The sequence below is a fragment of the Lampris incognitus genome, chromosome 12, assembly GCF_029633865.1.
Source record: "Lampris incognitus isolate fLamInc1 chromosome 12, fLamInc1.hap2, whole genome shotgun sequence".
In the NCBI taxonomy this organism is placed as follows: Eukaryota; Metazoa; Chordata; class Actinopteri; order Lampriformes; family Lampridae; genus Lampris; species Lampris incognitus.
In genome coordinates this window covers 35917003-35930965 of record NC_079222.1, presented here as the reverse complement: position 1 = coordinate 35930965, position 13963 = coordinate 35917003, and the positions used below count along the sequence as shown (strand labels likewise).

General features: G+C 46.8%; 1 protein-coding gene across 1 annotated transcript; it reads left to right on the top strand.

Moving 5' to 3' along the window:
• Nucleotides 1-7059: 7059 nt before the first annotated feature.
• Nucleotides 7060-13490, top strand: LOC130121801 (tripartite motif-containing protein 16-like). The gene is made up of 7 exons (XM_056290701.1): nt 7060-7309; nt 8153-8527; nt 8764-8859; nt 10471-10704; nt 11691-11850; nt 11974-12033; nt 12117-13490. Exons 1-7 carry the CDS (start codon nt 7070-7072, stop codon nt 12638-12640), a joined length of 1689 nt encoding a protein of 562 aa, XP_056146676.1. The 5' UTR covers nt 7060-7069; the 3' UTR covers nt 12641-13490.
• The last annotated feature ends 473 nt before the right edge of the window (nt 13491-13963 follow it).

The following is a 13963-nucleotide window of genomic DNA, read 5'->3' as shown; positions in this document are numbered from 1 at the left end:
CTGTCTTACAGTGCTCCACTTTATTCAGCTCTTCGGGAATGGTGAAGCGTATCAAGCCAAGTCTCTCGCATGTCTCCCCTGAAAGCAAGGGCTTCTGGCTGGTGCGCACGACCTCAATGTCCAGTCTGTGCGTCTTGCCCCTGATGACACACTATGTGCTGTACACGCCCATTGAGCTCATCCACTCACTGTTGTAGAGTCTCAGCCTGGTGAGACTTTTCTGAAGAGGCACTCTAGGCGCCAGTCTCATCTTGTCTTTCAAGCTCATCACGTTGCAGGTGGCTCCAGAGTCAAGCTGGCACCTCTGGACCCCTCTGTGCAGTGGCAGGTTTACAAACCACTTTTTCCTTTGAGTGTTCACAGCCCCCACGCCCTCAGCCGTGTACACATCCCTCTCATCGCGGTCGCTGTCCTCCGGGTCCCCCTAGCGGCGGGTCATCCACAGCGTTCAACTGACGTGCTTGCTGGCCTCTTTTCATGCATACTTTGGCAAAGTGATTAGCAGTGCCACACAAGCGACATGACTTTCCAAATGCGGGGCACAGGTCTCGCCCCCGTCTGTGCGGTGTGCCACAGTACTTGCATTCACCTGTGCCCCTCTGTGGCTGTGCAGATGTGTTGGTGGGCTCGGATGGCCTGCTGGTAGGTCTCCGTCCTGGTCGCTGTCCATGTGCTACATCGATGCTCTCCGCAGTCACAGAGCTGCTAAGTGACATGGATTTTAACTTATTGTCCAACACCTCCGCTGCACGGCAAATGTCAATAGCTCCCTCCAACTTAAGCTCCTTTTCTCTTAGCATGCGTCGTCTGGCGCCCTCATCAGTTGTTCCAAGAACAAGCCGGTCCCTTATAAGCTCGTCTCTTATAGCTCCATATTCACATGTGGGAGCCTTTTCTCTCAGTCTCGTGACAAAAGCATCCACAGGTTCTCCTTCCTCTTGTTTAAGGTTGCCAAAAACATACCTCTCAAAGATGACGTTTTTGGTAGGTGTGAAGTATTCCCCCAGTTTGTCGAGTATCGCTCCGGCGTCTTTCTGCTCTTCCGCTGTGAGTCCCAGGTTGTGCACGTAAACATGGAGGCTTTCCTTCCCCATTAGCCTCCAGAGCGTCGCTGCCTGCACCGGCTTCTCTGCCTTGTCGATCCCGGTCGCAAGCACATAATCCTCAAACTCTGATCGAAAGCTAGCCCAGTTGCTGTGAAGATCCCCAGTCATCTTCATGGGCTCCGGCGGCGGAATATTGGAAGCCATCGTCTTGGCTCGATGCTAATGCTAGCAGGCTAACTGAAACTTCTAGCTACGCTTAGTAAAAAAATAAACGCTCGCTGTTCAAGCAACAGGCAACGTAAGACTCACGTTGGGTTCCAATACAGCTTCTGACACCATGTTGCAAGTGTAGCTGCATATGAATAACAGACAGAGTCGGGCTGTGTCGCTTAGTAACATGTATTCACCGGCTGGGCCCATAACAGAACTGAGGCATGTTACACAGGGCAAGTATATATCCATCAGTGCCCCCAGGGGGAGCTGTTGGCTGCATAACATTACCCTACAACAGTGACTGCTGTGCTGCACTGGTTATACTTTATTTAAGAGCGCCCTCTTTACCTTTTGAACGTAGGCCTATGCGTTGTGTTGTGCACTGATGTTGAGGCCGTTGTATTTGGAGAGAGATTAGTTGGGCGGTTCTGAATCAATCGCTGAGCAAAGGGCGACATGTGTGGCCCTTGATTTGAAACTTTATATCGCGACTGGCAAGTTTTGTTTTTGGTAATTTGATCATAAGGTCCGCCACTGTAACGCCCCGCTCGCTGTTTGTTAGCGGGTTCTAGCGCATGTAAACAACACTACATCACAATACGTACGTGTCAGAGGACACGTTTTTGCGAGAGCGAAATACGTGTATATGGACACGTATTAGTTGCCACTGGGGCCGCAATCCCGTCTTCTGGCCACTGGGGGCGCAATCCTGTCTTCTAGGTCTAGGCAGAGCTGTATCGGTCGGGATTCACCACAATTTCTCCACCACACAAGGTAATGTTACATCTAGTACATATTTAAGTAAAATGTTAATTTAGACATCCTTTTCATAGAGTTGGCTGTTGCCCCATAGCGAGATTTGCGCGCCATTTTACCGGATTACAAACTCCTCATTACCAGACTCCGATTGTTTTTCGGTAAATCGCATGCAAAATTGTGGGGACTAATTTATTGAGATTGCATTGACACTTCGTTCATTTAGCTTACATTCATTCAATGTAAATATAGTATCCACTCGCATATAACGTTAATATGAGTCAAAAAATAATCTGAAGATAGCAAATTTAGCTACGACTCACATATTAAGAAGATTCGCTTCGCTTCGCATCGCTCCGCCATCTTTGTTCAATATTTTTGACATTCTATTGCGTCATGACCCTGGTCATGACAGACCTAGTAGGCTACAGGGCGCCCCCTAGCGGCATCTGCGAGATACGTGTCAATGAACACGTATAAGTGACTTGCAGAAGCGTGTCCATAGACGCGTAAAGAGGAGGCGACCGGTCTGACAACGCCGTGGTGACGCCAACTCGGACTGTGAGGAATCTGGGTGTGATCCTGGACGACCAACTGTCGTTTGCTGCAAACGATGCATGGGTTGCTCGCTCCTGCAGATTTCTCCTCTATAACATCAGGAGGATTCGCCCATTCCTCACCGACGAGATGGCACAGGTGCTCATCCAGGCTCTGGTCATCTCCCGGCTGGACTACGGCAACTCCCTCCTTGCTGGCGCCCCGGCGTCCTCCATCAGACCTCTGGAGCTTGTTCAGAAAGCTGCAGCTCGTCTGGTGTTCAACCGCCCTAAGTTCTCCCACACACCTCCCCTTCTCATGTCCCTACACTGGCTCCCAGGAGCTGCTCGCATCCAGTTTAGGACTCTGGTGCTAGCCTACAGGGCAGTGAAAGGAACAGCTCCTTCCTATCTCCAGGCCATGGTCAAGCCCTACACCCCCGCCCGACCACTTTGCTCTGCTGGTTGCCCCGTCGCTCAGAGGCCCCTGCTGCCGATCGACCCGGTCGCGGCTCGGTTCTGTCCTGGCCCCACAGTGGCGGAACGAACTCCCCACTGATGTCTTTCGGCGCAGGTTGAAAACTCACCTCTTTAAGAACTACTACCCTGTTACTTGTTCTTAGCACTTATTGTATTCACTCATTTAAAAAAAAAATCTCTTTCTTGCACTTTTACTTTAGCACTGGTTTTGCTCTTTAATGCTTGTTTAGAGAGAAGATGCCCTTATGACCTCTGATGACTAGTAGTTCTCCTGATTTCCCATGCTAAACGATGCACTTATTGCAAGTGGCTTGGGATAGAAGCGTCGGCTAAATGACTGTAATGTAATGTATATAAAACATACTGCTTGGAATATTTTTAGCTACTGCGGACGTGAAAGAACGCAGAAGAAGAGTGTGCTGGAGCAAGGCATCTCTACTCCAAACACCACCAACTTGAGGCCCAGAGAGCCTGCCTACTGCAGTTAAGAGGAAAGGCCAACCCTGTGTGCCTAGCGGCAGTGTGGCAAATCCCCATGTCTTTGTTCTGCCCCCTAACACTGCAGGGACGTCCCAACGGAAGCAGAGACATAGCCTGCCAGTGGCTCCATCTGCTGGTCTTAGCTTGCCTGTCCTTATAGCTCTCACACCGCCTCTCCAGGCAACCAAAACCAGCCCCTCAACCTCTCTAACCTGCACCCCAACCACTCCAGCCTGTGTCCCCAACTCTCCAACCTGCACCCTAACCTCTCCAGCCTGTGTCCCCACCTCTCCAACCTGCACCCCAACCTCTCCAGCCTGTGTCCCCACCTCTCCAACCCGCACCCCAACCTCTCCTGTCTGTGTGCCAACCTCTCCAACCTGCACACCAACCTCTCCAGCCTGTGTCCCCACCTCTCCAACCTGCACACCAACCTCTCCAGCCTGTGTCCCCACCTCTCCAACCTGCACACCAACCTCTCCAGCCTGTGTCCCCACCTCTCCACCCTGCACCCCAACCTCTCCAACCTGCACCCCAACCTCTCCAGCCTGCACCCCAACCTCTCCTGTCTGTGTCCCAACCTCTCCAACCTGCACCCGAACCTCTCCAGCCTGTGTCCCCACCTCTCCAACCTGCACCCCAACCTCTCCAGCCTGTGTCCCCACCTCTCCAACCCGCACCCCAACCTCTCCTGTCTGTGTCCCAACCTCTCCAACCTGCACACCAACCTCTCCAGCCTGTGTCCCCACCTCTCCACCCTGCACTCCAACCTCTCCAACCTGCACCCCAACCTCTCCAACCTGCACCCAACCTCTCCAGCCTGTGTCCCCACCTCTCCAACCTGCACCCCAACCTCTCCAACCTGCACCCCAACCTCTCCAGCCTGCACCCCAACCTCTCCTGTCTGTGTCCCCACCTCTCCAACCTGCACTCTAACCTCTCCAGCCTGTGTCCCCACCTCTCCAACCTGCACCCTAACCTCTCCTGTCTGTGTCCCAACCTCTCCAACCTGCACACCAACCTCTCCAGCCTGTGTCCCCACCTCTCCACCCTGCACTCAACCTCTCCAACCTACACCCCAACCTCTCCAGCCTGCACCCCAACCTCTCCTGTCTGTGTCCCAACCTCTCCAACCTGCACCCCAACCTCTCCTGCCTGCCTCCCAACCTCTCCTGCCTGCCTCCCAATCTCTGGCTCCTGTGGTTCTTTCCAGACCTGCAGGACCACCTGCAGATGTGCCTTATACCACCCAGCACTATCACAAGAAGAAAAGACGAGAGGAGGAGCAGAGTGGCAACAAAAGAAAGAAAGAAAAGGAACTACACAAGGAAGAGCGACACCATCCCCTTGTTGATTGATATTACATATAACCCGAGTGTATTTGTATCACTATGTATGTAACCAAGGTATTATTTGTATTACTCTGTATGTAACCAATGTGTGCAACCAGAACAGAGGGTGAAGAAAGACACATTCATGTCGATAAAATATATTGCATGCCTCGCACGGAATGTGTGGGGTTCCCCTCCTCTGAGGCCTTGGGAGAGATACCGTGTCTGGTGCAAGGAGGGCCCCCGCTTAAGAGTTACAGGTCCGGACAGGATGAGCACTCCCTAAAGCTCAACCATGAAAGGGAGCATTGACCAAACATAGTGGACAGGAAAATCAAGGTCATGTGTGATGAATGAACAAGGGAGGTTTAGCATATAAAGAAGCTCACACACAAAGAGTGTGTCTCCAGATCTGTACTCAATAAAATAGTTTTAATCTCCTAAGACGTGGTGGCTGTTTTCTTCACATCAACGGACTCGGGGACGAGGACCACGAAGGTGATTCTCGACACCCTGCAAGCAGTGGCAGAGGGAGCGGCACCCTGCCACCCACAGGCAGGACTTTGGTAATTGGTACTGCCAGGCCACAGCCACCATGACTCTGGCTGAGTGGAGGGCTGCACTTGAAGCCCAGAGGTATGGCAAAAAGAAAGATGCTCCACCCTGATTATGAGCACATTATATTGTGTACTTGTATATATTACTCTAATAATAATAGATTAGATAGATAGATAATAGATAACTGATTTTTTGTTTACATGTATACATATTGTAGTGAATACGGGGGGCAGTCTGGGAGACCGTCGCCACAGCCGGGACGCGAACCCGTATCTCCCACTCTGCAAGCGACAACGTTAACCAGTCGACTAAAGGGTTCGACCCGTTAGCCAAGGGCCAACGTGTCTACTGATTCATGTACGTTACAATATGTTTATTTGATCTAAATTAATACCCACTGATTGCACTGATTTTATTATTGCACTGTTTTTATTTCCTAATAATAAAATTCGATTAATGGGCCGCTCTGGTGGCGGAGCGGAATAAACCGCCGTTCTTGCAGTCCGCTCGTCACGTGGCTGGGAGGTTGGTATCCCAGACTCGCCGTAACCGGTCACGGCCAGAGCGTCCACGGGGTCAGGCCTTCATTAGGCCACCCTTACCCGAGGGATAGTGGGTGTAGATCGGTGTACTGTTCGGGAACTCGTCGTTCTCCAGCGACCCCTCTGGCCCACCCGGGCGCCTGTCGCCAAGCAACCGAAAGCATTCTCCCTACGCCTCCTTCGCGGCCTGAAGGTGATGCAATCCATGCGAGGCTTCAGCGTGTAAAATGGCGAGAGCAGCCGACACGAGTTTGAAGGAAGCTGGTGTTACAACTATCTCCTTCCTGTGGAAACGTGAGCCAGGGGAAAAACTAGAAATATATTTATAAAAATAAAATAAAAAATTCGATTAATATGACTCAAAACAAAAGTGTCCTTTTTCATTTAAATACAATATATATACAACACGTAATTCTCTAAGAACAAAAGATTTCCTATTGTTTCACACATCACAACCAGGAAATGTAAGTTACACAACATTTATCTTTTAATTGCTAAATGAAGGCTATTTCTTTATCACAATAATAATAGTAAATAATATGAAAACAGTAATAAATATGATAGTAAATATGATAATATTTTAACAGTAATATAATGACGTCAATAAAATAATTATTTAATAATATATAATGTAATTAAAGTAGTTATAATCATATAGTCAATGTTTGTGATAAACAAAATATTGTAATGTTTACATACAGTACACAGTGTGTCATTACTACCGTTGCTTAAGCCCATTAGACAGTACTGACACATGGCATGAGCAGCATTATTGATTAAGCTGATCAGTGATAAGTGACCGTCTTTATAGAGCAACAATAAAAGATCTGCACGGGGACAGATAAACGTTGGGCACGTGAATATAACGGACTCCTTAAGACCATTTTAATGTCTTAATTACACTTCTTGTCTGTAACTTCCTGTCTGTTGTGTTTTGTCGGTGTGTATCAACAACATGTTTGTGGGTGTTGGACTTTGTAACTCATTGCTCCCCCCTGTTCTCCTGTAAAGCTCCTCCCTCTGGACAGAACAAGGAAGTCCCTCCCATTCAGTCTCCAGCGTGTTTTCAGAGAAAACGAAACTGTTGTCTGCTCTTTTCCGTCAGTGTGAGAGAGGCTGTCAGTAAAATGGCTGAGCAGCAGCAGCAGCAGCAGGGGTTGTTGCTGGACAGAGATCAGTTGTGTTGTTCAATCTGTCTGGACCTCCTCAACCAGCCAGTCGGTCTTCAGTGTGGACACAGTTACTGTAGAGACTGTATAGAGAGCTGCTGGGACAAGGATGAAGAGAAGGGAGTGTACAGCTGTCCTCAGTGCAGACAGACCTTCAGTCCGAGGCCTGCCCTTGTGAAGAACACCATGCTGGCTCAGGTGAGACTGACAGGAAGAGAAAAGTCATTTATAAGAGGCAGATGTGGCAGTTATTGTGCTGCTGGCAAAAGAAATACTCGTGGTCACATTTTAGTAGTTTGTAGCTTCAATCCATTGAAATGTAATATTATTATTGAGGTGTTGGACTAGCCTTCAGTTCTGTTACCCCAGGAGGACAATCCCAAATGAGGTTCTAGATCCTTGGGCTATTCTGTTGATTTCATTCCTATCTCAACTCATTTTACATATATTTTGAATATATGGTGGCCCAGTGGTTAGCACTGTTGCCTCACAACAAGAAGGCCCCGGGTTCGAACCCCAGGCCTTCTCAGGTCCTCTCTGTGTGGACTTTGCATGGTCTCCCCATGTCTGTGTGGGTTTCCTCTGGGTGCTCCGGTTTCCTCCCACCATCAAAAAGACATGCGTGTTAGGGTTCATACTCCTGTCTGTGCCCCTGAGCAAGGCGATGGAAAGAAGAACTGGAGTCGTCCACTTCACCTAGACAATAGGATGGGTTAAATGCAGACAACACATTCATTGTGAGAATACAATTCGTTGTAAGAATACAATGTCAAATAAAGTGGCTTTCATTTTGTTATTTTCATATATGTTCTCCACACTATTTTACTCCTATTCTTATATTACTGTTTTCCCATATCTTATTTATTACTGACATGTTTCTCTGTTTTGTTCCTCACTTCATTCTAACTTAACATCAACATTGTAGTGATGTTGATTTTCTTTCTTATCATTATTATCACCATAAGTAGTGATCGTAGCAGTAGTCCATTTTATCATGACCACAGCAGATAATTCCTTTAAGACAGGATTTTAATATTTCAGATTGTGGAGAATCTGAAGACAACAGGGAACCAGCAGGCCTCTCCCTCTGCAGATGTGTCCTATGCTGGCCCCACAGATGTGGCCTGTGATTTCTGCACAGGGACTCGACCCCACAAAGCCCTTATGACCTGTTCAGCGTGCCTGGCCTCCTACTGCTCCACTCACCTCCAGCCTCACTACACTGTTCCTGTGCTGAAGAAGCACAAGCTGGTCTCTGCCACGGCCCGACTGCAGGAGAAGATGTGCTCCAGTCATGACAAGCTGATGGAGGTGTACTGTCGTACAGACCAGCAGTGTATCTGCTATCTGTGTACCATGGATGAACATAAGGGCCACGATACAGTGTCGGCTGCAGCAGAAAGGGCTGAGATACAGGTAGGACCACCACAACTTGTTTATCACCAACAAACAAGAGGCAGTCCTGTGAGGTTACATGCAGAATAGGTTTGGTTTGTATATGGAAAACCTTCAGTTTCTCAACACAGAATATTCAGCACATCTAAAAGCCGAGGCTCCCTGTGTTACCTTAAAAACTGCTGACCGACACCGAAATGCTTCCCTCTTTATTCTCCCTTTGCCCAGCTGCAATGTTTTGGTATGTTTTCTTCCAGAAACGGCTGGATGTTCGTCGCCAGAAAGCCCAGCAGAGAGTCAAGGAGAGAGAAAAGGAGATTAAGAAGCTGAGACAGGCTGTGGAGGATCTGAAGGTGAAGAAAATGGACTAAAGTGTGTGCTGTTGTTTGTCTGGTAAAGTGACAAATGAGCATGTTGGCCTCTCTCCTAGCGAGGGTTGGCAGAGATGATGGATCAGATATATTCTGTTGGCTGAGGAGAGTCCCACCTTGAACTAAATGTTTGCACAAGGTGGTTTTTTTTTTGTTAAAAACTTTATTTTCCATTTTCAAGTTTTTTTGGAACAGGTATACAAGGCACACGAACAACAACAACAACAAAAAAGAAATGTGTAGGAACCCCCCTCCCCCCAAGGCTCAAAAAAAGAAAAAAGAAAAGAAAAGAAACAAAAGGACTATGCACTACTAAAAACGATGCAGCTTTATTCCACTTCCGGTTAAATAGGATCAGTCTGCGTGCTAGTAATGAGGCAAAGTTGCCACCTTACAGGTAAGGGGCGGTATGCCAAAGATGGATGTGTGAAAATCAGGGGTTATGGTGTGTTTACAGACATGTGAGAATACATTGAATATCTGTCCCCAATAACTGTTGAGGGAGGGCCATGCCCAGGACATGTGTCCCACCGAGGCTGGACTATGGCTGCACCTCGGACAGCCAGGGTGTGTGGTGGGAAAGATTCTGGCAAGCTTGTCCCCCGAGTAGTGAAGACGGTGAAGCACCTTAAACTGAATGAAGCCATGTGGTATACACAATGAGGACGTATGTATACGAGGGAAGCTGTCCCGCCATGCCTCCTCAGAAAGCTCTACACCCAGCTCTCTCCCCCATGCAGTCTTTGTTTTGTCCCAGGATATCTGTTTCAATCCCTGGATCAGTGTGTAAATTATAGAGACCCGTTTTCCCCCAAAGGGATCCATCTCTAGAATAACATCTAATTGGCTCCTGGGTGGCAGATACGGAAATGAGGGGAACACTTTCTTGGCAAAACTACGGATTTGAAGGTGTCTAATAAAATGGGATGTGGGTATGTTATGGTCTTTGGTAAGTGTTTCAAATGAGGTGAATGTTCCGTCTTTAAATACATCCCAGAAAAACACCAGTCCATGTCTATGCCAATGTTGAAATGCCTTATCTAACACACATGGCGAGAAGAACTGATTATTTGCTGCTGGGAAAAGACCGCTGGCAGGCTTTAATCCAAGATGCCTCCTAAACTGGAGCCCTATCCTAAGTGAAGCTTTAACCACCGGGTTTGTTATTTGTATGTTAGGATTATGTGGTAGTGGAGAGGTGAATACCGCTAAAGGATTGGATAAGAGCTCCATGTGAACCCAATCTGTGCCCTGTTGATTCTCATATGTAAATGCCCAATGGGAAAGTTTTACAATGTTCGCAGCCCAGTAGTTGCACAAGGTGTTTTGCCACGTTTTATCTTTCACCCTATCTCACCCTTTTTGTTTTATTGTCTTATTTTCAGCGGTTGAGTTTATTTGCTAAGGGATTTGTAACTATCTATTTAAATAAAGTGTGATACTAACACAGCTTAAAATGCATCAGAGGTGGAAGAAAGGACTGGAATAGAAGTTCATATTAGTCACATGTACATTTAGGATCCATCTGGTCCTTCTTCTTAAATGAAATGCAGCTTCTTTACCAGGCAGGTGTTTGTATCTTTCTACTGACAGAGCTCTGCACAGACCGCAGTGGAGGACAGTGAGAGGATCTTCACTGAGCTGATGGCCTCCATTGAGAGGAGGCGCAGCGAGGTGAAGGAGCTCATCAGAGCCCAGGAGAAGACTGCAGTCAGTCAGGCTGAAGAGCTTCTCCTGCAGCTGCAGGAGGAGATGGAAGAGTGGAGGAGGAGCGATTCTGAGCTGGAGCAGCTGTCACACACTGACGACCACATCCATTTCCTTCAGGTGCTGTTTAACCCCAGATTAATTATGACTTGTGGTGTTAAAATATTAGCAGTTGTTAGTAATTAGTAGTAGTATTGAGTAGAAGCAGAATACCTCACAACTGCTATGGTAAACATTGATTGACATGCTACAGTACCAGACGAGAGAAAAAAGATACATGTATTTATGTTAACATTAGTTTCCTGGAATATTAAATTATCTTTCCCTCACACACACACACACACACACACACACACAGAGTTAGTTTAGAGACCAGCATTTATTCTGACAGGCTGTTACGTGACGAAGACTATGGGACATTCCCACATGTCACGTGTGGTGTCGGGCTTCACATAGGCTCACATTTAAAATGATATTCGGGGCGACGCTCAAAACGTTGGGGCTGAAGCCCCGGCAAGATGACCTGGCGACGCCGATGGTTGTGTGGGACTTTTATCTTTCATGAAATAATAGTGATTCTTGGTACAAACGTAACTCTTCTTCTGTTTCTGGTTGTTCTGTGGAGAGTTTCAGGAAAGATGGGGAAGGATTTGTAGTAAAGGTGATGAGCCACAATCTGTACTTGGTGTCCTAGTCAGCTCACTGACCCACACAGCCAGATGGAGAGGGTTTAGTGAGAGACGTGTTTGATGAGACGTCCTGTGTTGGAGACACACAATTTAACTACATCCTCTTTCTCTATTTCTCTATCTCTGTCTCTCTTTCTCTGTCTCTCTTCCTCTTCCTCTTTCTCTCTTTCTCTGTCTCTCTTTCTCTGTCTCTCTTCCTCTTCCTCTTTCTCTCTTTCTCTGTCTCTCTTTCTCTGTCTCTCTTCCTCTTCCTCTGTCTGTCTTCCTCTTTCTCTTTCTCTCTTTCTCTTTCTCTCTTTCTCTTTCTCTTCCTCTGTCTCTCTTTCTCTGTCTGTCTTTCTCTGTCTTCCTCTGTCTCTCTTCCTCTCTTCCTCTTCCTCTGTCTGTCTTTCTCTGTCTCTCTTTCTCTCAGTCCAGAAATTCAAGTCTCTCTCCCTCCCGGCTGGTTCTCTGGACTCACCGAGCATTGTTGTGCGTCCTCTGCGTTACTTCAGAGATGTGACTGATGTTGTGTCTGTCCTCAGAGACAAACTAGAACACATCATGACACACACATGGCCCAGGATTTCATCTGCAGGTAGCTGAAAGGAATATCGAGTATAGAGAAAAACACACACTAACACACAGAAAAACCTCCCTGTACACTTGCAGTCTCATCTAGTTTATAAACGTGTTGTATTTGTTGTGCTTTTCGTTGCAGCGTCTGCTGTAGATGTCTTACTGCCACCAGAACCAGAGACCAGAGAAGACTGTTTACTGTGTAAGCAAAACACTGCAACACACAAATACAACAATTATTAAGTAAAGGACAGCAGTTTGACATTAATACTTCTGTTCTTTCAGATTGTCGTCCTCTCACGCTGGATGTGAACTCTGCCCATCAACGTGTCTCCCTGTCAGAGGACAACAGGAAGGTGACGCTGACACCACGAGACTTGAATTATCCTCCTCATTCAGACAGGTTTACTGACTATAGCCAAGTGCTGTGCAAGGAGGGCTTATCTGGACGCTGTTATTGGGAGGTGACATTAAGTGGTGGTGTTGGTATAGCAGTGTCATACAAAGACATCAAGAGATCATCAGGTGACTCAGCATTTGGTTCTGATGACAAGTCCTGGATGTTAATCTGCTTTGGGGGTCGTTACTGGTTCACACACAATAGTGTAGTAACAGAGGTGTCAGGTCCTTCCTCCTCCAGAGTAGGAGTGTTCCTGGACCACGAGGCAGGTGTTTTGTCTTTCTACAGCGTCTCTGACACAACCACCCTCCTCCACAAAGTCAACACCACTTTCACTCAGCCTCTCTATCCTGGACTTGGACTGTGGTGGTGTGATGGAGCGGTTGCAGAGGTGATGAAGGTCTGGTAGGGAAGATCTCGGTTACGTGTCAGGATTTGTTCTGCGTTTGAAATATATGATTGGGAATAGCTGACGAGTGGAAAGGGCAGAGCTGTCCTCAGAGGAAGACGTGTTTGGTGAACGGGTTTCTTTCACCACTTTCATTTCTTTGTGTGGTTTTCAAAAGAGTCTCAGTTCTTATCCAGGGGGACCAAACGGGCGCTAAAAAGCAGCAGCTGATGGATGTGGTTTGATCAAAGTGAGAGTGAAGGAAGGTTAATTCAGCCCCACACACACAGACTGATAAATAAAGGCAGTTTTAAAGCTTTTTGTAGTCTTAGTAAAGATGCTGGTTGTTATGGAAGAGCGAGGCGAAGGAAATCAAACTAGTTAGCTCTACATGTAGATAATGGCTGGATGGATGGACATCCATGGTGCCCTGCTTGCCCCTGTTCTCCCTGCTGTAGGATTTACTGGACTCACCTTATGATTGTGTGTTGTAGAGAAATGTTGATGATATGTGCGACTTTAAGAATATACGAGTCAGCTTCCTGTTTATTGATGGTTTCTGTGTGGTGTCAAATAAAGTGGTGTTTTGTTCCTGATCACCTGTAAATAAAAGCTATGTTTTATTCCGTGTGTGTGTGTCTGTGTGACAGAGAGAGAGACAGAAGTGGTTGTGTCTCACCTGTGTGCATCCATGTACATGTTGTGCAGGTGAACATGTGTGTAGGTTTGTATTAGTGGCTTCACTCATGTGTTAATATGTCCCAGTAACAGCAGCACGTCTGCCATGTTTCCAGTACTGTGGACTGTACTTCCTTATTAAATGTACTTTAATTTCATGTGCTCACATCAGTAAAGACGCTGAATTAGAAAAGTCCCATTCGTGTTTTGTTGTTGTTGTTGTTGTTTTGTCAAGTATGTGTGTATAAACCACATTTGTGTTGGTGATGGACTTCTTAAGTCTGTCCCCTGCATGGATGTAATAGAGTAGAACTGGATACCGGGTCTAGAAATGGCGCCTGTTCACTCCTATGATATTTTGTATTTATTTATTGAAAGTGGTTCATTTATAAAACATAAGGGCGTACAAACCATGACAGTGAGCATCTCTCAACATACAAGACACCTGAGGTAAGACAGATAACTTCAACAAAATAAAATATGCAACATAAATGATAGAGAATAAAAACATAATAGATAAAACAAATCAAAGTTAATACGTCTGCACTTTTTCATAGTTGCTCTCGAGGTCCTCAGATATTTCCAGATCTTAATTAGCTCTGAGGAGAGATTTTGCATGTTTTGTTTTTTTGTCCATTAGTCTCAAAGCTCTGAGGATGAGATGAT